Below are 26,033 nucleotides of genomic sequence, written 5' to 3'. Positions count from 1 at the left end.
TGCACAGGGCAGTGTCCGCGTTCATCGGCAGATGGCGACCCGGTTTCATCTCGATACTCAAATCCAGACAGCAACTGTCCGATATGATGTAAGCCCAGCGGACACACCGGGACAGGGGGCAATACTTGCCGTTGCCTTGATCCTCGTGGAACTCGCACGAGATGTCCTTGGTGTACTCGTAGACGTCCTTCTGGATGATGGCCTGGGCAATGTGTACCGAAGGGAACGTCTTGATGTCCATTCCGAAACTTTCGGTAGCTCGTTTCAGCTGGTAGAACAACTCCGACAGAGGACATACCAGCAGCGTGTTTTCGTCCATCGATCCCTGGTTCAGGATCCCTTTCAGAATGTTCTCCACCATCCGGATGTCGTTGGTCTCGGTGAACAACGGAGGCATCTTTTCCTGCTGAGACAAGAAGCTGAACAACTTCAGGATGATTTCATCGTTGTCCTTTTCGCCCTTGGCGTCCGGGGGGATCGGAAGTTGGTGGTCACTCTCCGAGTGTTGCTTGGCATCGTATGCCATGCCCAGGGGAAGCTTTCCCGGATCGATGAACATGTGCAGTTTGTCCATGACGCCGTCCTTCAGGCTGTACCGCACCAGGCCCATTTCGGCCGGGATGTAGGTGCCTCCGGATGTCACGCAGAAGTAGGCAAACGAGATGAAGTAGAACTCCAGTTTTTCCAGTTCTGGAAATAGAGAAATAGAAGGATAAAACCTTGTTAGAAACGCAAAACTTCAATAGAGGCATGGAGAGTTGAGTCGCTTTTTAGACTGATTGAAGTGGCAATGGACGGTGTAAAAAACTGCGTGAGGGTATCAGGCGATCTGACTGTAGGGCTGGTAGCAACATCGGTTGGTCAGAATAGTTAATTTAGTGGCCAATTTCTCGAAAATAGTGACCAAATAGTGACTTACAGACAGCAAAAAAGTGACTAAAAAGTGACCTTTGGCACATAAAAAAAGATTAGTGGTTAAGAATTGATGGATGAATTTTTTAATTAAATTCATCAACAATTTTTAACCACTAATCTTTTTTTATGTGCCAAAGGTCACTTTTTAGTCACTTTTTTGCTGTCTGTAAGTCACTATTTGGTCACCATTTTCGAGAAATTGGCCACTAAATTAAACCCTGGAGTATCGCATATTGAACATTTTCAAGAAAAAAACTTTCACTTATTCCAAAACATGTTCAAATTTGCATGTATATGGGTCATTCCATATGAAGTGACCGAGAAAATGGGAAAACTTGCAACCGACCATCACGGATTTGAACCAAATTTGGCTGAAACATTTGTTTAGATGGAAAAAGAAAAAATCCAAATTTTGGTGCCGATCGAATCACCCCTCGGCCCGTGGCAGCACCCCTCGTTTTGGCTGATATGAAAATTATCCTCTCTTTCTTTTATTTTTATCATTGAAACGATTACACCTACACATTTTTGACCTTCGGCTTTTTTGAAGGAAATCGTTCAGGGAATCCAGAAAAAATATTATTTTTTTGATACAGTGTTGCCAGATATCATATTTTTCAATTTTAAAACTAAAAATCGATTTTTCTCAAAACACATATATTTTGATTTTAAAAATTTTGATTCCATCGTGTTTATCAGACGTTTTTCGATCGAAAAAGCTTAACTCCCCAAAGTAATTTGCGTCGTTCCTGAGATATAGCGTTTTTAAGAAAAAATATTCATTTTTTTCATATAAAGTATCATATAAAATCATGCGCAGTTTATAAATTTCGCAAAAAAAATAGTTCGATGCCATATAAAGACGTTTTGTGTTGATTGGAAAAATATCAAGTATAAAAAGGATTAAAAAAATGTTACAGTGTTGCCAGTTCTTCAATTATGAGTCTATCGTAATGGACTAGCATAACCTGTTGAACTAAAAAAATGTATCTATTGAGATCATCAATTCTAAACAAATTTCATATATTTTAACATTATCTGACCAAAAGTGCTGCCAAGTATGTAATATTTATTGTAGAAATCTTAATTTTACTAGAACATTAGTATGAAATCTAATTAACAAGCCAAAAGTATTTTTTATTTAGGTTTAGTACATTTGGCAACATCGACGTAAAATATATTCAGGAAAACATTTGATGAGTGTATTTATAAGCAACAGTGCTGAAAATGTCATTTCGATATAACTACATTCAATGACCCACAGCTAATTTCAGAAGCTGAACCTGAAAATATGGACTATGATAAAATATGAAGTATGATATCCTTTGGAATTAGATAATATTAGATACTACGCATCGTCGCGCAACTGGTAGCTCAGACTTCAGTATTTTTATTTTATATTTGAAGGTCCAACTCCTTATAAATATCCCTGTGAAAATATCTTTTGATTGATTTTTACGGCAGTGTTGCCAAGTATTCTAGAATTTATCAATAGGTGCGGGGATGCTTAGTATTGCGTTTACTCTTACTGGATTGCAGAATAATAGATCATGTCCTTTATTGTCCCGGGCAGAGAAGTGAAGAACAGTGTTGAGTATTGTGTTGTCTATTGATGTGATTGCATATGGTACGAGTTTTTGTTTGTTCTTCGTGGCGAAGAATGAACAAAAATTTCTGAGTGAAATGGATTAGTGGCGTTTGCTCCCTAGAGCCTACTTTTCTTAGGCTTTTTTGCATGGAAAAGAGATCGATTGTACGCGAAGGTTAGTTCCCATAAATCAAATCGATTGTTCGAACAAATATAGGTGACTCCCAGATCGACAATGTATTGTATCATATTAAGGATCGGTATATTCGCCTCACGCCTCTCATATTCACTCCTCTTTGCTGAATCGAATCGAGAAAGGTGCAGCAAACGGATTGTCGTGATCAAGCACGCAACCCCATCACCAGTGGAAAGTCATGCGCAAGTTGCTTGACATGGATATTTGTTGCCGTTCGTCGCAGTTTTGATCGCAAGCGAATGAATGAATGGCGAATGGTGAAGAATGCTGGTGAGTGATCGAAGTGGCTGCTGTCGTCGCTGATAAGCAAACACACAAACTAAAGCGACAATCGTTCGCTGCGATTAACCATGGAGTAGCAATTATGAATTGTGTTGCCAACTATGCTCATACTCATGCAGTGTTGCCAAATGTGCTCGTTATGTATAAAAAACAGAAATCGTTTGTTTTTATTTGGTGTTATCTATTTACGAAAGCTTTCGTGTAAATTAGATGTTTACAATAAAAATGACATGTGTGGCAACACTTCCATCTACAACATCGTTGAAATGAATAAAATGATAATTGAAATGAATTTCACAATAGATACATTTTATATTTTAACAATTTATCCTCATCTTTTCAAATAAACCAATAAATAATAAAGGACCATAAACAAGAAAACACAGATAAACAGACGTAACATTGGAAAAAAATCCAACGACCACGGTTTTAACGATCTTTTTAAACCTTTATAGTTGTAACTTTCACAACCAGAGGTGCGCACATCATTTTTCTAAGCGTTAGACGTTTCACCTAGTGTGAACTAGGCGATGGATTTTCGCGAAAATTTTTCTAGGTGTTACGTATGTTTGTCTGTGAAGAAAAGGTCAACAACAGGGTCGTTAGAGAAGATGTGTATTGTTTTTATCTTGCTCACACATCTTGCAACACACATGGTGCGATTTTTCAGAATAACCTGTACATTGTCAAACACTTGAAGGTTAGGTTTCATGGTATAATAAAAAAAGTAAACTGGCAACACTGTCACATTTTTTTTAATCCTTTTTATACTCGATATTGTTCAAATCAGCACAAAACGTGATTATATGGCATCGAACAATGTTTTTTTTATGAAATTTATAAACTGCACCTGTTTTTATATGATACTTTATATGAAAAAAAAAAAATATTTTCCTTAAAAACGCTATATCTCAGGAACGACGCAAATTACCTTGGAGAGTTAAGCTTTTTCGATAGAAAAACGTCTGATAAACACGATGGAGTTAAAATTTTTAAAATCAAATTATACGTATTTTGAGAAAAATCGATTTATAGATTTAAAATTGAAAAATATGATATTTGGCAACACTGTATCAAAAAAATAATATTTTTTCTGGATTCCCTGAACGATTTTCTTTAAAAAAAGCCGAAGGTCGAAAATGTGTAGGTGCAATCGTTTCAATGATAAAAATAAAAGAAAGAGAGGATAATTTTCATATCGGTCAAAACGAGGGGTGATCCGATCGGCACCAAAATTTGGATTATTTCTTTTTCCATCTAAACAAATGTTTCAGCCAAATTTGGTTCAAATCCGTGATGGTCGATTGCAAGCGGTCGGTCACTTGGCGTGGAATGACCCATATTCAATTTTCTAGCATATAATGTACAGAACTAGATGGGCACAGATGATCATGAGGCTGATGAACGTCAATAGATGCGATGATCAACATTAACCCTATACTTCCCTCCCATGGATGCTGTAGTGCGCAATCAGTTCTCGACCAACTCGAGACAAATGGAATTACATGAATATGATATGCAATGATTTTTAGAATATGACTGTAACTTCATAAGGTTAACCCAACTACTAACAACTTGTTTCAACAGTGGAACAATTTATGCACAAAAAATGGGAAATGTCACGGAATTTCACGAAAAAAATGTCATGACATTTTTCAATTTTCATCGCTTCCTGTGTAAATTTCGATCTGTTTACATCATCAACCCATAATAGTGATTGGCTAAGGAAAATTAATGATGTCTTCGATAAACATTTTTTACCAAGGACAGAGAAATAAGCAAATAACAAAATAACATTTTTATGGCATTTCCCATCCCTGTGATGCACAATAAAAAACCTATTGATTTACATTTTTTTTTTATTTTATTCGAAAAATTTAGCCAAATTCTAGGCCAAATTGCAATAACGTTTTAGCAAGATTTTTTTAGGAAACGTTTTTATGGCATAGAAATAGTCGTTCAAAGTTGTGGGAAGGAAAAGGTAAACTCTTTAGTCAGTACCGGTAGAAATCCTTTGGGAGATAATTTCTTGAAAAATTCTTGATGTAATTTTAAGAAGAAGTTAAAACAGATGTCCTTGAGTGTTTTTTTTTGGTCAAACCTTGGTTGATGAAGAATTTGTTTGCTATTTCATCTGAGGAATTCAAGATGAAACACTCAGAGGCTTATTGAACGAGTTTCTAAATAGATTTCTATGAACATAATTGCCGGGTATTTTCTTTGTACTTGTAGACATATTTCAGGAGAAAATCTTGGAGGAATATTTACTAAAATTCCTGGGGAAAATTCTGCCAATAATGAAAATAAATATATTAAAATTTTCAGGGAATGGGGAGGCTCTGAATGTAAAATTTCATGACGAAATCCTTGGAAAACTTGTTGTATAAAAAATATGATAGAACGAAATTGGAACATTACGTGGAACCAGGGATGGGACCATTCATTTGCAAAGAGTTACATTCACTTGCTATTATCTGGGTTCAGAAGCATGCTATCGAAAAACAATGTATGGATGAATTCAACCTTGTAGTTTCATCTGAAAGTTTGCCGAATAACATTGGGGTCGCACACGCATACCAAAGTCGTGAGCGAGCTGCGAAGGCAACTATCCACGCAGTGAATGTAAATTACATTCACGCCGTGCAGAATTGCGTTTGATGCCTTCTGTTGACTTAACTATTGATTCTACACTAATATATTCTCCTACAAAGTTTCAGGTAAAACAAAAATGTTAAAAAAGGCAACTTCACTGATTCCACTTCAGATATAATCCATTTTAATCGAAATGCGGCTGCGGGTGCCGTTGTGGTACTGTAGTTGTTGGTCAATTAGAAAAATACGTTATTAACTTTAATCGCAGTTTTTTCAGTTGCACATTTTTGAACATGGTGCATATATGCTTAGAACGGCAGTATACGGATACAAGAGAAAATAGGGTGGGGCGGGGCAAGATGGGTCAGTGCCATTTTCGGGCGCATTACTCATGTTTTGATAATGTTATTAATGTTGTTAGATGACCAGCATGAATATACAAAAGTTTGGGGCATTGATTGAAAAATTATTCACTCTCATTGGAAATAAAAAATAAAATGGTTTTTAGCCATTTTTTCTTAAGCGATACATTCCATATAATCTCCATATAAACAGCCGCGGGGCAAGATGGGTCACCTCCAATTTTGAACGTATTTTTGGAGCATTCAGAAGTTATTTGTTTTTTATTACAAGACTATCTTATAAATGACTTCAATCAAGCGGAATGAATGCTCAAAATTATAACCTAAAATTATGATAATTTTTTTTAGTGAAAACATCGATTTTCAAGTCGCCTTAGGACCACTCGAATCGTAAAGTTTTTTATATTCCAAATAAATTTATAAAATATTTACTAGTAGCTCTTGTTTACTCAGTTTGGATATCAGGGTGTCTACTCAATTATGAAAATGAAATTCCCTGATATTTCCAGGATTTTTCCAGGTTTTTGAAAATAATTCCAGGTTTAACAAATCGACTAAGCTGAACATGTTTTCAGATTTCTAGAAATTCGTGAAAACGCAACTTTTTGGAAAATTTCTAGTTCTAACTATAATGACATTTAAGGAGAACATTCCAGCAGCATTTAGAACAGAAGCACGAGATAATTTTCTGATGAAATTCTTAATACAATCCTAGCGATACTTTAGGAGAATTTTCTGCATAATTTGTTGAAAATTTTGTTCATGAATTTATGAAGGAATTTAGCAAGGAAAACAACAAAAAATTACACTATATTTTTTAAAAGGTAAGCTTGACCGTTCCAGCAGAAAATCTTACCGAGTAGTTCCTGTGCAAACTATCTTAAATATTGTCGGACATTTTAAAAATTGCAGCGAACGCTTTTAAACAAATCCTCAACCCTTCACGCATAGCTTCAGTTATTGCGCACGAAGACCTTCGTTAATTTCGCAAAAGAATCGCTCAAGTATGTATTTTTCAGGAATTTCGCTTGATTCTTCTCTCCATCGATGCCTGCTTTTATAGAAATTGTTAGTAACAATGTTAGATATGTTTATAGGACTTCAGTCAGAAAATCCTTTCAAATTGACTGCCAGTTACACTTAAAAAATTAAAAAATGTCCACATAAATTCAACCAGAGGAATTTCTTAATTCCTCTAGAATATTTTAATTCTTTCCTCCACAACGATTACTTTACGTCAAAACATCGTTTTACCAAAAGTATATGAACAAACATTGTTACAGATGGACTACTTTCAAAATTAATAAAAAAAAATGTTGTAATTCAATAGTTTTGGTTGTCAATAGTTTCAACTTGTTTCAAGAGAAGTAATTGACAATTGGAATATACTAATGAGTTGGTAACCATGTTCCAAAACTATTGCATTATGTCCATCGAAAATAGTTTCTCTCGAGTTCGTTAAAATATGTGGAGCTCAGAAGCAACTATGGGAAAGATAGTTGAACATTCCTTCAAATATTGTTAGGATTAAGAATCATTTATGAGTTGTTCTAAAAACGTTTCAGAAATGGTTAGAAATATATCCAAAAATTCTTCCAGAAGTCATCTAGTTAATTTCGCTAGAAATACTAACATCGAATCCGCAAGAAGTTCCAATTGATCAACAATATTCTGCAGGAGTTTCAGGAACTTCGCTCAAAATGTACCTTCAGGTATTTTCCAACATCTACAGGCGATTGCGAATTTGTTAGGCAAACTTCAATAAATTCTGCAAGACAGTAAGCCCATTCACATGGAAGTAAAGAAAAATAGCTTATACGATTTAAGTCACTAAGCCAATATTTTACGCTGCAATAGATTGAAAGATTTGAGAATTCAAAATCCAAACAATAAAAGCATGTCGACTCAGTTTTCTGAAATAGGTAAAACATAAAATATGAGATTGCTGTGAAAAAAGTACAAGTTAGTTTCAACGTCAGATATTCATAACATCTGATAAATAATATTTATTCAACGAGCGGGTAGTTAATAGCGGCGCAGCCGAAATTTTTATTCGCTTTGAGGCATTTCTAACTAAAAATTTGTTTCAAATGATAAACACAGAAATTCCCTGATTGTCACCAGAATTCCCTGAGAATTCCAGGATTTTTCCAGGTCGAGTGAAATTCCCTGATAATTCCAGGTTTTCCAGGTTTTTCCAGGTAGTAGACACCCTGGATATGGAGCATATATGTGGGGAAAAAATCTTATATTTTGACGTTTTTCGTTGAGAAAATGTGAATTACTTAAAAGATGACCCATCTTCAGTGCTGAAAATTTCATTTCGTCATATCTAAATTCAATCACCTACAGCTCATTTTAGAAGCTGAACCTGAGAATATGGTATATGAAAAACTTGTGCGGCTAGACCAGTTCTGCAAGAAAGTCACGGAAAAACAGCTATTTTTTGAATATTTAAGGTAAATGGCACGGCCTAGGGTAATTCGCCAATTGTTGAACACTATCCAAATGTTGAACAGTTTTTGAAAATGTTATTATAAATTTAACTTAAGTAATTTTCCATCAACGTAAACGTATGATCTAGATGCGTATACATGTGTGTCATGATATTGCTCCAATATAGTTACAAAATTATACATATTTTACGTCAAGAATATCGATTGAAAATTTTGTACCGCTGATGACACGAAAACTGCACAATTCTTAAGATTAATTTTAAGAAATTGCTGTTACGAAATAAGCTTTGCTGGCAAATCGACCACAAATTTCAAAGTCACACCGTAGTTACAATAACTGGAAGGATGTCCTTAACAGTTTAACATCGTTTAAAATCACATTTGCATTGTAATTTCATTTGAAAAAAAAATATTTTTCTTTATCACACTATCATTATGCAACTAAGATCCAATTGTTGAACACTAGCATAACCTACGATGTTAGCATGACTGCCAGATATTTTTTTTTCACTTCACCTTTTTCAGGAGCGATCCACGGGTTTTCAAAGTATTTCAGGGTCGTTTCAGGGGTATTCTAGGGAGTTGACTGGGTCCCATGGGTTTCCAGGGGTATTTCAGGGGCTTTCGAAGGCGTTCTTTTCTTCTGTCATTTTCGCTTCTAGTCAAATCTTTTCAGCCATTTTTTGCATTTGGTTCTGTTTAAAACGATTTTCAGTCCACTAGAGCTCTCTTTAAATGGGAAGTGATTCTTCGGGAACGTCCATAAATTACGTCACGCTTTGAGGGGGGAGAGGAGGTGAGAGGAGTTCAGCAAAGTGTGCCGACCCGTACAAAAAATCAGAGGTCCCATACAAAAAGTGTGACATAGGAGGAGGGGGGTTAAAATTGACAATTATTGCGTGACGTATTTTATGAACGCTCCCTCATTTGAATGAATTGTCACTCAAATGACTAACTGGGCGCAAAACACGAAAAACCGGAAAAAATTCCGCAAGAGTGAAAAAATATTGGATGTCGGGTCAAAGTCGGATCAAATTTTATCAAATATTGGACCACTGTTGGACCCACATCGGATAACTGTTGAGTCTATGTTGGATTTGGTGCCCAAAATAAAAACAGGTGAATGATAGGTTTATGTCGGGTTATACGTCATCAATTACGAACAAAGCTTCAACCGTTCAACAATTAGCGAGAACCGTCCAACATTAGGATGAGCAAGCTTAAGGAAGCGTTCAACATTTGGGTTACAGACTTCCCATACAAATGTTCTATTTTCTCTTAGAAAATGGAATTTAAGGGAATACAAATCCAATGGGCAGTATAAGGAATAAGTAGATCTAGACGTTTTGTTCGGAATTGTAGGGGATTACACAACCTTTTCGTAGCAGCCTATTTTCAGCAGCTCAAACTGTAATTTAGTATAGTTTCAATTAACAGCCCATGTCCAAATCCCAATTACAAATTTTGTTCTGTACTTACAGAGATAGTTTTACCGCTACACCTCTTACGACGAGTGATTTAAATCGTGTCAGTTCCAACACTAGCCTATTCAAATTACCATAGTTTAGTTTACACAAACTTTGTCGTAATTATAGTCGTTATTGCCATCTACTTACTTAACGAATTTTAGCAGTTCAGCCTAGTTTAGTGGAACCTTATTTGTTGTGGAGGAAATTTGCCTGACAGTCTAACCTATGTTCAAAACGAGTACAATTAAATTCATGTTTTTTCCATCAATTCATCTCAATTACCGCACTATGCACATCAATTTTAAAGCACTTTAACTGACGGCAACAGCCTACTCAAGCTCACCCCACTAGAATATCGAAATAGACTTTAAATTTATAATTTCAATTTCACCACGAAATATCACACTCCAACTGCTCAATCTAAGTTTTGTTTTTGTTTTATCTTTCATTTGTCTCCCTATTCTATCTCTTCGATCAGCATCAACGACCACCTTGCGATAGAACCGACAACTGCACTAACAGTGCGGCCAGCTCGATAGGTTTCTTCACACGTTTCTTGGATATTTTTCAACTAAAGTGGAATTATGGACGAAAAAACAAATGAAAACAAAAATGCCAGTACTAACCGTTCAACAATTGGCGAATTACCCTACCTTTGAAAAATGCCGAATGATATTCACCGTGAATATCATTTGCATTTTTCGAAGGTAGTCCGTGACATTTACCTGAAATATTCGAAAAATATCTTTTTTTCCGTGACTTTCTTGCAGAACTGGTCTAGCCGCACAAGTTTTTCATATACCATATTCTCAGGTTCAGCTTCTAAAATGAGCTGTAGGTAATTGAATTTAGATATGACGAAATGAAATTTTCAGCACTGCCCATCTTGCCCCGCACTTTTTTAACGACACAAAATCGGTCACTTTTAAAAACTGCTTGTTTAACATCATATTTTGTATATAAAGAACTTTTTATCGACTTTTAGCATAGCTAGCTAGTGTATTAAAGAGTAGAGGACGAATACAAACCTATACGATTTGTATTCACCAAGGTTCGATGATCCATCCTTAGGCGACCCATCTTGCCCCACCCCCACCCTATGTTGATTCGGTTGCGCCTGACGTAGCACAGCCATGTTCTCGACTGATTATTGGGTTTATCCTACAAAAAAATGTAGAGGTATTTTGGGAGAACTTTGTCAATTTTCCTTTGGAAAAAGTCCTTGAGAAAGTTTTCTCTGAAAAAAAAAAAAATATTTTACGGTGCAAACATTTTTCTGTAGATTTTTTGGAATCATTCAATCGTGATCAATATTTCATTCAGGACTTCTACAAAAGCATAGAGAATTTTACCAACAAATATTTTCCGAATGCAGAGTTGTTCTTTTTTGTGGTATTTTTTCAGAAAAAAAATTTAGAAGTGCTATAAAAAAATATTGCAGACATTCTAAGGGAATTGAACCATTTTTTTCAGGATCGTATTTGTTAGATATTCCTTAAAAAAATTCATCAGGCTCACGAAGTCTGCCAGAATTTCTTCCAGGAACTGCACCCCAATATTATACGAAATATCTTGCAAGAAATTCATACAGAAGTTCTTACATATACATAAAGTAACACCAGACTTTCAGCATGCTCACTGAAAATTTTAACATAAACTCCGCTTTTGAGCTCTAAATATGCCCATATGGGGCGGGGCAAGATGGGTCGCGGGGCAAGATGGGTCAGTGCCATTTTCGGGCGCATTACTTATGTTTTGATTATGTTAATAATTTTGTTAGATGTCCTGCATGAATATACAAAAGTTTGGAGCATTGATTGAAAAATTATTCACTCTCATTGGAATTAAAAAATAAAATGGTTTTTAGCCATTTTTCTTATGCGATACATTCCATATAATCCCCATATAATCGGCCGCGGGGCAAGATGGGTCACCTTCAATTTTGAACGTATTTTTGGAGCATTCCAAAGTTATTTATTTTTTATTACAAGACTATCTCATAAATGACTTCAATCAAGCGGAATGAACGCTCAAAATTATAACATAAAATTATGATATTTTTTTAGTGAAAACATCGATTTTCAAGTCGCCTTAGGACCACTCAAATCGTAAAGTTTTTTATATTCCAAATAAATTTATAAAATGTTCACTAGTAGCTCTTGTTTACTCAGTATGGATATGGAGCATATATGAATGCCGAACAAATCTCATATTTTGACGTTTTTCGTTGAGAAAATGTGAATTACTTAAAAGGTGACCCATCTTGCCCCGCACTTTTTTCACGGTGCAAAAACGATCACTTTTTAAAATTGCTTGTTTAACGTCATATTTTGTATTTAATAAACTTTTTATCGACTTTTAGCATAGCTAACTAGTGTTATAAAGAGTAGCGGACGAATACAAACCAATACGATTTGTATTTACAAAGTTATGGTGATCCATTCTTAGGTGACCCATCTTGCCCCGCCCCACCCTATTTTTTCTAGTAATTTTCTTAAAAAAAACATTTTTTTTACTGTCGAAAACACTACACATTTCTGTTTAAAATGTTATCACAAGAATCACATGTAAAAAGTAAACAACACTAATAATCAAAGTCAGTTACTCCATAAAGGCGATTGATGAATTTGCCAACTTGTAGACATTTTATTGTCTCCAATAGCACAAAGCTTTAGACACCATTTTAGATATCAACACTTATTCTACTCACTGACAATATTTCAGGACAATGAAAATAGTTGAAAATAATGATTTTTTGATAGAAAAAGTGACTTTAGTTGAAAAGTCTTGAAAATAGTGACTTAGGGTGGCTACTCATAACTCAAAATAAAATTCCCTGAGTTTTCCAGGTTTTCCAGATGAAATTTTGAAAGTTTATAATTTTAAAAATAACCCAAATTTTCTGAAAAATTATAAAGGGTATCATCGGCAGGTTTGTCCTCTTCGTCATGAGGGATTTATGCTGGCCAAATTGCCTGAAACTTGATCATATTCAGCTTGGTTGGGAAGGATTTGATGCCATCTCTGAGTTCAACAGGTTCAAAAAACCCCTATGACGAAGAGAACAAAACTGCCGAAAATACGTAAGTTCCCCTACTCTTCAAAAATTCTTTCAATATTTCTGAGCATAATTCCTGGAATTTCTTCCAAAGTTTCTTCCTGGCTTTCCGCAGGATTCTTTCACGCGAGATATCTGGATTCCTCCTGAAGATCCATCCAAAACTATTCAAAATTTCTCAAGAATGTCATTGGTTGAGCCTCGTAGCCATGCGGTTAGAGTCCGGATGGATGAGGGTTCGATTCCCGCTTCGAGCGATGAAATTTTTCACGAGAATAGCTTCTTATCCGTAGCCACTCCGTGTTAAGTTTCGTCCAATCGGTACAGCCGCTGGCTGAAGCCAGTGTCCTTGGTTTTTTAGTGGTTTTCCGGGATAGCTATCCAATAGTTTATGTCGGGATTTTAACCGATAGTTTTCCGATATTTCTCTTGTTTTCTTCGCGGAACTTCGCCCGTAGCTGCTTTCAGGATTCCATTAGGTTTTCAGAATTCCTCCTTGGATGTCCTTAATATTTCTTCTCGAGATAACTATTACCTAGAACTTTTTTCGAGATGTCCCATTTTTTTCAGGTTTTTCCTGAAATTCCTGTCGAGATTTCTTCAATAACACTTTACGGAGTTTCTCGCAAGATTTTATTTGAATTCCTTCGAATATTTCTCCAGGAATTTCCTATAAGGTATTTCGTAAGTTATCTCAGGAGACATTCTGAAGAAAACCCGAAGAAAAATCCCTGCAATAACTTTGGGAGAAATCCCTAAAGGAGTATCGCAGGGTGGCCACACAAAATCAAAATTGAAATTCCCGCATTTTTCCCGCATTGATTTTGAAATTTCCCGACTTTTCTTTATCTACAGTGTGGGGAAAAATTATCCGTGTAAAATGTTTTTGAAATATCTTCATTTCCATTTAAAATATTTTCAGAACATTTTACAGTGATGGAAGGTACAATCATAAGCTTCATAAATTTTACAAAGTGATTTCGAAATATCCCTCATTTGCTTTCACACACGCCTTCAACCACTTAGGAAACATATCGACTATGTTCGGTAGCTCTTCCAAAGAAATTGCGTCCTAGGCTCTGGTCAAGTATATTTCAAACGATTTCACGTACTATGCCATGTAGCACAGGCCGTGGGCTCAAGAATAGGCCACACAGAATAGTTTATTAAATTGAGATCCGGAGAGTTTGACAATCAGTGATGTTTTGTTGAATATTTCGGTAAAAGCGCGGCGCACATCTTCAAAGTCTTCTTAGCTCCGTGCGATGGAGTCCAGTCAAACTGAAATGTTCAGCCGTTATCCCCGAAATATTCACGTGCTCATGGTGCTACAGTATCCTTCAGAAGGTGCATGTACGCTTAATTCAGCAACTGCCAATAGAAAATTACACTGAAAAAAAACACGGATAATTTTTCCTCATCCTGTACCTGTGGAGCATGTAAAACATCCAAGAATCCAAGCTTCTAAGTGGATCTGTAAAACTTACTGAAATATTTACAATGTCATTGTGATGCTGTGGCAGTTTTACAATATTTTGGAGACGTTAACAAAAAAAAATTACATGTAACATACAGTATCGGACAATAAAAATGCACCAAACCTGTTTTCCCATACAAACGAGTCAACTTTGGATTGCCATATCTCAGTTATGTCTCAACCGATTGTTTTCATTTTTCTGTGACGAACTACAAAACATTTCAATTTTCAAAAACTATTGAAAAAGTTCAGTGATAACTATTGATACAAAAGTTACAGATAGGTTGAATTTTGACATTAGAATGCACCAAGACAAAAAAATGTGTATCCTAAAATGCTGATGTCGGATAGCTATGGTGTCTTCAGCAAATTTATTGGTCATCACACAAGAAACATATTTGCCGAAGACACCATAGTGATTTGACTTCAGCATTTTTGGCTATACATATATTTTTTTGTCTTGATGCATTTTAATTGTCAAAATTCAACCTATTTGTAACTTTTGTATCAATAGTTATCACTAAACTTTTTCAATAGTTTTTGAAAATTGAAATGTTTTGTAGGGTATTGGCTCCCTTCTTAAGCATGTGGCTCCCATTTTCATCCTACGAAAAACAAAGGATTGCAGCGCTGTTTGTTTTGTCTCTTATTTTTATATTTTTTGTTAGAAGTGAGCACCCATGAAAACGAAAAGAACGGAAGCAATCGGTGCCGTAATCGCTTGTTTTCGAATAGGATGAATATGGGAGCGTGAGATTAATGATGGAACACTTACCCTAGTTCGTCACAGAAAAATGAAAACAATCGGTTGAGACATAACTGAGATATGGCAATCCAAAGTTGACTAGTTTGTATGGGAAAACGGCTTTGGTGCATTTTTATTGTCCGATACTGTATGCTTGAAATTTGCTTCTAATTCTGGATGTCTTGTAACGTAAACCTATACCTGAAAATATGTGTGTCGGAAATACCAAAAGATTTTTGAAAAATCTGAAAAAAATCCTTGATGAAGTTCCAATAAAAATCTAGTTGGCTAGCTGAAACACTCTTTGGTGAATTCTTTAAAGGAGGTTGTAATGCTTTCCCAAGAATTATGAAGATATGAAGGACGGCATTATTGACGTTATTCTGTTTTGATTCCTATAGCCAAATTTATGGGAGTGTTTTCTGGTGAAATTCTTCCAGGAATTTGCTAACAAATTTCCTGGAAGAAGCTTACTGCAAAAATACCGAATAAATGACTATGAAATTTTCTCACATACTCTGCTAGTTGCTAATCATCAAATCTATTCAAAAATTGAGTAAACAAATAATTATTAAGAAATTTAGATAAAAAAAAATGCACAACTCAGATAAATTCCTGTAAAAAAATCCTGTTTAGTGGGAATTGAAAATTTTCAAAAAAGAAAATATGAGTTTTGCTATGAGAGCACTAGCGATGAATTCCTTATTTTTTTCTCAAAATTTGAAAATACCTGGGGATTGCCATAAAAGGTTTTCTATTCATAAACAATTTCTAGCTGAATTTGCAGAGAAATGTTCAAACCCTGAAAAACAAAACTTTGACATTTCTGACGAAATTTGTAAGGCTCTTTTTAGATATTCCAGGAAAAATTCGATATTCTGGGCTTAATTTATAATCCCATTTTAAAAGAACTCACTTGGAAACTCGTGAATATTTTCTTATGGAAACTGTTGCGTAGAGTGTACATCTTTTTTTTTTTTAAAAAAAAAGGACTTTGTCCAATTTTGTTCTAATTTCTCTAGGATATGAAAATAAACTTACGATTTAAAATGAGATCAAGTACCGGTTTTGAGTAGCATTCAGACCATTGGGTTGACCGCAAAAAAAAAAAAAAATCATCAGATGTAGATTTATTTCAGTATAAGATGTTTTTTTTCTTTCTTTTGATATTCAAAATTTCAGAACAATGTTTTGACAGCAAACCCTGAAGAACCCCAAGAAGCACATAGATCAATTTCTCCGATTTGCATTAGGAACTATGGTTGTCTTCTGGTTATCAACTTGCAATTTCGCTTCCATTTTAATGTCATGAATTGCAAGGATTCTAGGTATATATTTATAAATTAATCCAGTAATTCTACAAATCGTTACGCAAAAATCACTATAAGAGTTCCTCCCAGAATGTCGTCATCAATTCATGATTCCATGAAAAGTCCACCAGAAATTCTTCCGTGATGACTGAATTTTCAAATTTTTAGAAATTGTTCAAAAAAATAAAAAAAAGGTCACAATACGAAACTGTTAGTATGATGACTTTGGTGATTGCAGGAAGCTTTTCTATGAACTCATTAAGAAATTTCTAGAAATACCGTTAAATACTCCTGCAAAGCAATAATTTCAGGAAGTCCTTCACTAGCAAATTTAATTTTGAAGTTTCAATGAAAACATTAATTGCAACTTGTCCCAAAGCTCAGCCAGATATTTCGGCAAAAAAACTAAAGTGCCCCACACAATGCATACGTTTGCGTGTGCGTGACAGTAATTTGACAGATTTGCCATGGGGAAACTGTCAAAAAAACGCAAACCTCGACGGAACGGACGCTACGTGTTCCAGGCTTAACTATTACAAGGAACTACTACAGAAAAAATCAGGACAGAATCTCTGAAATTATGTCAATAATTTCTCCATGACCTCAATCAGAAAATCCTTTGCAAAGTTCGTCAACATACCTACAAAATTTCATCACATCTCATCATTTGGTTTTTGAGATTCTTAAGTGAAACTTCTGAAACTGGGTAAGAATCTGGATTTAAAGTGAGTCAAGTGCTAAATCTAGGGTTGAGTTTACATTCTGGAGGCGCTACACATCATTTTGAAAATTCCCGATCATAAACAAAATTCCCGACTTATTCCCGCATATTTCCCGATGCATTTAAATTCCCGACTTTTCCCCGCATTTCCCGAATTTCCCGAGTCTGTGGCCACCCTGAGTATGGGGATGTCCATTAATTACGTTAGAGAATTTTTGCGATTTTCCGACACCCCCTCCCCCCCTTGTAAGATTTTTTGCATGAAATCCCAATATTTTTTGTATGGTTCGTGAGATTTCTCAAAATAAATTCGTGAAAACTCCTTCAGAAACCGTAGGAGGAACTTTAGTAGAAACCCCGGGAATATCTCATTTAGCAACTCTGAAAGAAATTCTGGGAAAGTCCCAAGAGGAACACCGGAAGGAATCGCGTAAAATTTCCATGAGGAATGCCGAAAGAAATTTCACGATTTATCCCGACAGAAATTCTTATAGAGTATTCGGGATAAATTCTGGTAGAAATCCTACGAAGATTTCTTTGAGCAAAACACTGGAGGAACTTTGGGAAGAAATAGCATTCCCGTGAAAAACTCCAGGAGAACTGCAGAAGGAATTTTATAGGAAATCCTGGGAGACATTCGTAAAGTAGCTCTAGAAAGAAAACCTGAAGGAACTTCTGGAAATTCCTTTAAGTGAAATTTATATATGGATTTTTTATATTTATAAATTTATATAATATTTTTTTTTTTGCTAGGTTTCTAGCTGCACTCTGAATAGAGTTGAAACCTCTACACTAGACCCGAAGATAGGAAAGAGTACGTAATCTTTCAGAAGCAGTTTGCCAGCCGTACGCGGAAAATGATATCCATTAAGACACTGTTACAACTGACTCAGAAAGCTACGGTAGAAGATTGGAAAGTTTTCAATTGGTCAGTCAGTCAAGATTTGCCTATGTAGTGTTATGGTCACACGGTTTGTGTTTGTCTTCTTGTTTGATTTTGTGGTATGGTTCAATATGTTTTACTTCTCGTTAAATCAGTTGTCATATGCTTGTTTTTGTATGTTAAAATATAGTCGATCCTGTGTCAAATTGTTTCCTTGATTTCGCTAATCGTTTTCTACTTCTCTGTGTTCATCTCTTGTGTCCTTAAATTGTCATCGGTCCAAAACCCACATAAACATGTAACTGAACTTCTGTTGGTGTCATAATACCGTCTAAGAGATAAACAAAAATACGCCAAGTTGGTCAGTTGATTGCAATAAAATTTTAAAATAATAGAGATTTCATGTCAACTTAAATCCCGCTACAAACACTATGAAAAATATTCAAATTCGTTCGATTGTTCTATCGGTCCTACCTAGATAAACCATGTCATTTTCTCAAGCGTAGCCTAGAAATGTCAACCTGGTCATACACAAGTAACGTTGGTCAGTTAATAAAAAGCAGTCAGTTTTTGTCCAAAATGTCACGTCGAACGCATTGACGTCAACAATGCTTTTAAGTGTTCGCACGTTAGCTTCGAATCTATCAGCACAATTAAGTGCTGCAAATCTCCTTCCCACTATTGATTCTTCGGTCGATTTTAATTGCTTTGTTTAAAGAAAATATGACCAACTAACATTGTAAAAATTCGAAAAAGCGACTATGACATTAATAAATTACTGATCAAAATCAACCGAGAAACGTGGGAAACAGAGCCCAAACAACATTTTGAAGTCAGCTGGCTGTAAAAGGTTCCAAAACCTGTCACAAATCCTATAATACTTTTATTAGGATTTGTAACGATAATCAAAACCTTCTCAAATCCAACCGATTTGGAACTATTGCTTTGGAATAGACTCTACTGAGCCCTGGCGGTTCCCCCGTGTTTATCGAGCATGTCTGATGCATATGATCAGCCATACTCCATCTGCAGCAGCCGGTTCGTGATGAACCGTTGGAGGCGCATTAAAGTGTTAAAAGGGTGATATGTTTCACTAAAGAACACTACATTACAATAATCAAGATGAAACTCCTTCACTTTAATACCGTCAACCCCTGCGAACTTGGCCAGGGAAAAAAAAAACGACATTAATCAATTCTGCATACTTATGTCGTTTTCGTTTTTGATTCAGTTCCAACCTGGGTTGGAACTGGATGAGATCACAGTTTCAACCCCAACCCGACTTCGGTTTCGCTTGTACTAAAGTTTGTTTGAGTTTGTTTGACGTTTGTTTGTTTACACATTTTCCGCCAATCCAGTTCCAACCCAGGTTCAAAAACGAATTCGACATTAGACGAGTGTTTGCACCAAATATCTGCGCGGGGAGTAGCTGGGAGCGATTTGTAAGACACTTTGAAGTAGAAGTATAAAAATTTCTCGTACTAATCATATTTGATGTTAATTTTGAAGCAAAAAGTGTTATTTTGATCTCTTTTTCCATTGCAGGTGCCTAATATACACAAGAACTTACGAATAAACTTCTGGAAGCCATTTAATTACTTCTATTTTTAAACTTGATCTTGCTTGTGTTCTTTATAAAAAAAAAACAGTAATTTTTCCATCAGCACCTATTTAGCGCTTTAGTATTTTTCATCATGGCGGCGGGGACAACGAATTTGAATTTATTTGTTCTAGCTGTCACGTCGGTTCGTCGGTGGTATAACTATTATTTAGATGTTATTCAGTTAGCGGTTACGTAGGAGCCGAGAAAAGAGCTATGACTTATGCCGTTTTTCTTTATTATCCAGTTCCAACCTGGGTTGGAACTGGATCAGATCACAGTTTCAACCCCAACCCGACTTCGGTTTTGCTTGTACTAAAGTTTGTTTGACGTTGTTTGTTTACACATTTTCCGCCAATCCAGTTCCAACCCAGGTTAAAAAAGAAAAACGGCATTAGTGGCATAGAAGCTACTCGCACAGCATATGCTTGTGGATTAAGTTCGCCAGATTCATTGGTATAGGCTAATTCCGATGACCCCCAAATAGTAGAGGCGCTTGGTGAGATGAGGAGAAAATCGTTTATTTACATAAAAGTCATTTTTTTTTTGTCGTCAAATTTTACTAATGTTTTGCTCTAGAAGTTGCTATTTTTCATTTGCAATAGCTTCTAATATCATCTTTCTCGATGCCCATGCCGACGAACATCGGATTGGCCAGCAAACAAAAAATTCGGAAGATCGCCCGCCGGAGGCATAGCTCCTCAAATTAATCACATAAATTGTTCGTAAGTACCTACCGGATCTAAGCGCATTTGAAAGAGAATTAACCCTTTATAAGGCCGAGAAAACTAGAAGAGATGTCAATGCATACTATTATGGAAATGATTATATGTATACATAATAACATGTACAAAACCATTTTTATTTGTAAGAAACTCTTTAAAATCTAGGTGGCAATATAGTTGCCACTGCCCGTTTACTCCAAAAACGAGCTTTTGAGGTGGCAATATATGTAGTTGGCACTGTCCGTTTAGGGTAGTTTTCTTCTTTTGAATTCGACAAAAAGCCGAAAAAGAGATTTTAGAGTGGATTGGGGTTCAACCCATAACATAAACTGTGTAGTTCAGCTCATGTCAACCCAGAATTTGAATAATTCTTAAAATATTTACCAAATCTATAATTTCATAATAAGTTTGAGCTAATTTTCTTCACGAGGTCAAATTTAGCCATTTTTGAGACTACAAATGGCTACTAAATTGTTGTTAAAGCTTTGTTTAGTACCAAAAAAATACCAGGCGTTGTTAGTAATCACAATTTTGCGTAAACAAAAAAAAAATAAATTCGAAATAAATTGTTACAAAACAGAAAAAAATACAGTAGGTGGCAATATAGGGTATTTTATCCAATAGTGGACCCTTAACCTATAGTGGACCCCTAGCAATTATTCTCAAATTTCCCGCTCGAATCTGCTTCTACCAGTAAACTTCCACCGGGAGACCATGGCTCATGTTCCTAGACAGCAGTTTCATGTGATGAAACTAGGCTAGAATGCGATAATTTGATTATTTTAGCAAATTTGTAAATGTAAACAACTCGAGGGGGTCCACTATTGGTTAAATTTAAGGGGGTCCACTATTGTCACCGATTTAAGGTGAATCGGGACGCTGTGTTATTTTTCCTATCTTCCCTCTCTTTCTAACAATTTGCCTCGCGATTTTGAAGATGGTAATCTCGATTTCTATCGCACAGATGAGGCTGAAAAACAATCAGCATATGCACTGCAAGTGAGCATACACAATGATAGATTTTTGTTCCATTATATGAAGTAGAATCTGAGATTACCATCTTAGTAGCAACAGAGCAATGGCGGATATTTCCTCGACCGTCCCGTCCGCCCTTAACATGGTAAGATAATACGATCTACCCAATAGTGGACCCCAACAATCCTATAGTGGACCCCGTGGGGTCCACTATAGGATAATTTGATCGAGATTTGAAATGATTATTTTTTGAGAAATATAAGGTGTTTTCGTTCGGTTTTTGTGTGTAATGTGTAGGAAAGATATAGAACTTGTTGTGCAACCATTGGTAAAGATAATTCAATTAGGATATCATACTGTTTTTACGATCAGAGCAAATTTCAGTTACTAAGGGGTCCACTATTTTCTCTTTGCCATTGTGGTAATCCAATACTATCCATTATCTGCAACTTTGAACTAGGTCGGTCACCGTTAGTATTCTTTCACTTGATAAGAATGAATTCAAGAAGAAATATTATACACGTCTTGACACTTCAGATACAAACTTTATTATTCCCAGTTTCTAGCGACAACTCCTAGACTACTTAGATGTGTAATAGTATCACATCTCCTTTTCTATATATTTTTTTTTTATTTTTTTTTTACATAACAATGCAAGATCCCTGATTTAAGTTTTTAGATGAAAATATATGATACAATAATTATTTCGATACACCCAATAAGGTCTAAGTCTTGAATCTGCATTCTTGATTATTTTTCATTATTCTTATAAATTTCATGCTTCAAGATTATTATCGTAATTCTCCAGATCAATCACGGACAACAGGTGCACAATGGTGTAGAATTACAGGATATTATGGTATTCGGCTTGTCGATTTCTGAAATAAAACTTCATTGCAAGTTTTAAGAATTATGACAATAGAATCGCTTGTTATCATGTCTCGGTATTTTGTTAATATTGTAGTATATGTCAATTTTCTTTGAATTTAACTTAAATAGTAGTTTGATCTATTTTCGTAGCTATTAGCTTTTTTTTATCATAATTCAGAACTACGAAAGTATCTGCAATAATATCTGAATTCATAAAAAAACATCAGTGATCGATCAATCATTTGTTTTAAATAGTTACACTATTAAATAGTCCTTGACTTGGTTAAAAGTAATGTAATCGGCAGGTTTACGTTGAATAATAAATTACAAATTAAATTAAAACAATTAGTGAGTATAGTTCACTTCATGATGTTACAATTCTATTCTAAAAACTATCTAATTCCGTTTTTTTATCAAATAAGTCGAAAATGTATAAGAAAGATGAACACATTTTGTAATTGTACATCGATTCTATTTTTTTAGCAGCTCCTCGTTTCAATTGTACCTTAAAGAACTCGTATGCGTCAGGAATCAGTAGTAGTTCCATAAATCATTTATTCCAGTGTATCCAATTGAACATCATATGGATAATTTACCCTGCAATGCATTTTTTTTTAATTCGAGCCTTCGCTTGATACTGACACTGTTGATGAAATTAGAGACATTTGTCAATTCATAAATTTAAGTATTTTAGTATTTTAAATTTGCACTATGCATTTTAATCAATTAGTTTTTTTCAGGGCATTCAATTTATAATGTCTCAAATATAAATTCAGCCTTTCGTAGTTTTTTTACAATCACAGACTATTTAGTTACTTAATGAATTTGCATATTTAAATATTATCTTACAATGTTCATGCATGCTTTGGATAACTATGATGCATGGAGGACTAATTGGTGCGGTCGGGAAAAAACGGACTTTCGTTTTTTTTTTTGAATTTATTGAATTTTTTTGAATTTGGTTAAACGACTCAATTATGAAAAAAATGAATAGATGTATTGTTGAATAGATATTTTGCTTTATATTTTGTTTGTGGTCATGTTAAGACCATTGAAACGAATTTTTCCGACCGCTTCAATGCAAAAGTATACGTACTTAGTAATTGTAACGTGTACATTACACATGATGCTCACATTGTTTGAGATTATGCACTTCCAACATAGTACAATAGTGGAAGCATGCTGAGAAGGTTAAGACTGCGTAGCGCGTCATCAGCATCGACAATTATGTTGGATTTTCTGCTCGAAATTTCAAAGTAATAAAGCAGCGAATATTCGAATGAAAAAGTACCATCACACTCACTTCAGTTGCGTTGCTGTAATATTACTCGTTTTTTATTACTTCAAAAACGCAAACAATCATTCAAAAGCAAAAAGTCAATGTTTCGTATGAAAATTCAATGATGCATAATTTCTACTCATCATTTTACAACATTCAGTTTAGTGCCTTGTTTGCTTGGCTACAAATAGAAATGCCACATTACAATATCATATTACAAAGAATAGAGCCATGATGTTACCAAATGTACAGCCAAGAATTTTTTTTTTGAAAGACTTTGTCTATGTGTGTTAACAAATAATGCTGATTGGTGATCGTTTTACATGGCAATTTATGTATCTGTGCTTCAAGTGTCTCCAGTTAAGATTCTTATAGAAAACGATTGATACGGATAACCAGTCTACACTGAACTATCGAGCATTCTTTCACTTGATGCTAATTAAATCACAAGATATCTCATTCACCTAACAAGTTTCTATAGCATTGACACAGTAGTGGAGTAAAGACAACAGTTAAGCTATCTGTTAATTTAGCGGCCATTTAGTTATTTTAATGATCTATTGTCATAACATACTTCTTTTTATGTTTTTATTTAAGTGTATTTTAACAATTCTACACTCTAACATGCTTTTTCTTTCTGGTATTACTTACATTACAACGACAGAGCCTGCTTCTCAACACCGTGTCCTATAAGCACTCCAACAGTTGTTAACTTAAAGCCCAATTGATAGTTTTGCCTTTGTATGCATTGAAATACTCTTTTCCGATTAAAATCAAGAATATCTCCATTACGGAATAAACCTGGACCAAAGTGTCCAGCATGATCTTGTTGAAGTCACGCGGTTTTCTATTATTTGAACATGCTATGTATAGTTATTTGTTTACTAAGTCTAAAGCAGGTAGACGTAAGAATGTACATGTATTGTGTAGAATTGTAAAATAATATTTTATGTACAGTTGATTCAAAAAGTAGAAACGTGGTGCATGTTTATAAGCTGGCTGGAGCAAATCGAGTGTTCCTATAATTGATGAAACCTAGTGACATCTTGGTTAAATTTCTTAAAATATTTTAAGTTTAAGTTCAATGTTGGAATCAAAATCACAAGTGTTAGAATACTCCATTCTATTGAATCATTCGGTATATTTCTTTTTTTTTATACTAGTTCGACTTTCTGATTAATGAAACTCTCACATTAAATGTTGTCTGTGCCCAAAATGTTTCAAAAACGTGTTTTTTTAAGACTTCTGACGTCCTACACAGTTCTGCTAAATAGCAGATATAATTTATATAATATTTTTTCAAACCGTCTTTTTATCTAATTTTAAGACATTTTTTTACTACTGATTTGGTAGAATCAGCTGTATGTTGATTATTATTATTATTATTAGCGTTGTTAAGAAGATTTTCAGCCCGCGGCTGGTTCATCTCTGAGTACAGCATGCTATCGATTTCCTGAGTATAAATCAACAATAATCTACAGCATCACAATCAATAGAAGGTTTAAACTGAAACATAAACCTATTCTCTAATCATGTTCAATTAAGTAGGCGGTGTAAACAGAATGCTTTCATTGTTATTCTAGCTGTCAATGCCAATCGAACAGCCTAAGCATTTTTTTAGCATTGAATATTTTACAATAATCACATTTTGTAAAACAACCATAGTAACCTATTTTATGCAATTATTGTAGTAAACATACCTTCCTTTTTTTTTTTTTTTCCACATATTTTCTACTGAAGTAGCGGCTACCGTCTTTGGTGCCTGTTTTTTTTTTTTAATGTCATCGCTTAATTTTCTGCGTATTGCAGCGGCTATCGCCTTTTTTCCTGCGTAGTGCAGCGGCTATCGCCTTTTTTCCTGCGTAATGCAGCGGCTATCGCCTTTTTTCCTGCGTAATGCAGCGGCTATCGCCTTTTTTCCTGCGTAATGCAGCGGCTATCGCCTTTTTTCCTGCGTAATGCAGCGGCTATCGCCTTTTCCCTGCGTAATGCAGCGGATATCGACTAATTTTCTGCGTAATGCAGCGGCTATCGCCTTTTCCCTGCGTAATGCAGCGGATATCGACTAATTTTCTGCGTAATGCAGCGGCTATCGCCTTTTCCCTGCGAAATGCAGCGGATATCGACTAGTATTTGCACTAGCAGTACCTTTTACTCCTCATCTGCCATCCGTAGCACTCATGACATGTTTCTGTACAGTACATGTACATTCAATCTGGTTTCATTCTGGTCATCTGACCCAAAAATCATTTTATTACTCTTCATTTTTCTTTTCTACAAATACCTGATATTTGATCCAATTACTCCTCGTCGCCAGATGTGGTAATCCAATACTATCCATTATCTGCAACTTTGAACTAGGTCGGTCACCGTTAGTATTCTTTCACTTGATAAGAATGAATTCAAGAAGAAATATTATACACGTCTTGACACTTCAGATACAAACTTTATTATTCCCAGTTTCTAGCGACAACTCCTAGACTACTTAGATGTGTAATAGTATCACAGCCATTTGCGACCATAACTGAAT

The 26,033-nt window shown here is 35.2% G+C and overlaps 2 protein-coding genes across 2 annotated transcripts in view; one reads left to right on the top strand and one right to left on the bottom strand.

Annotated features, from left to right (window-relative positions):
- LOC109426084 (uncharacterized) overlaps nt 1–26,033 on the top strand; it is a 645,679-nt gene that overhangs the window by 27,028 nt on the left and 592,618 nt on the right. The gene's annotated exons all lie outside the window — the stretch shown is intronic.
- LOC109426146 (protein maelstrom homolog) overlaps nt 1–26,033 on the bottom strand; it is a 34,625-nt gene that overhangs the window by 6,050 nt on the left and 2,542 nt on the right. The window contains exon 3 of the mRNA XM_062857206.1: nt 6–690. Within this exon, the coding sequence (XP_062713190.1) occupies nt 6–690 (685 nt within the window). The remainder of the gene's footprint in view (nt 1–5; nt 691–26,033) is intronic.

The sequence above is a fragment of the Aedes albopictus genome, chromosome 3 (genome assembly GCF_035046485.1).
Source record: "Aedes albopictus strain Foshan chromosome 3, AalbF5, whole genome shotgun sequence".
NCBI classification, from domain to species: Eukaryota; Metazoa; Arthropoda; class Insecta; order Diptera; family Culicidae; genus Aedes; species Aedes albopictus.
The sequence above is the reverse complement of the archived record's forward strand: the minus strand, read 5'-3'. Positions and strand labels throughout refer to the sequence as shown.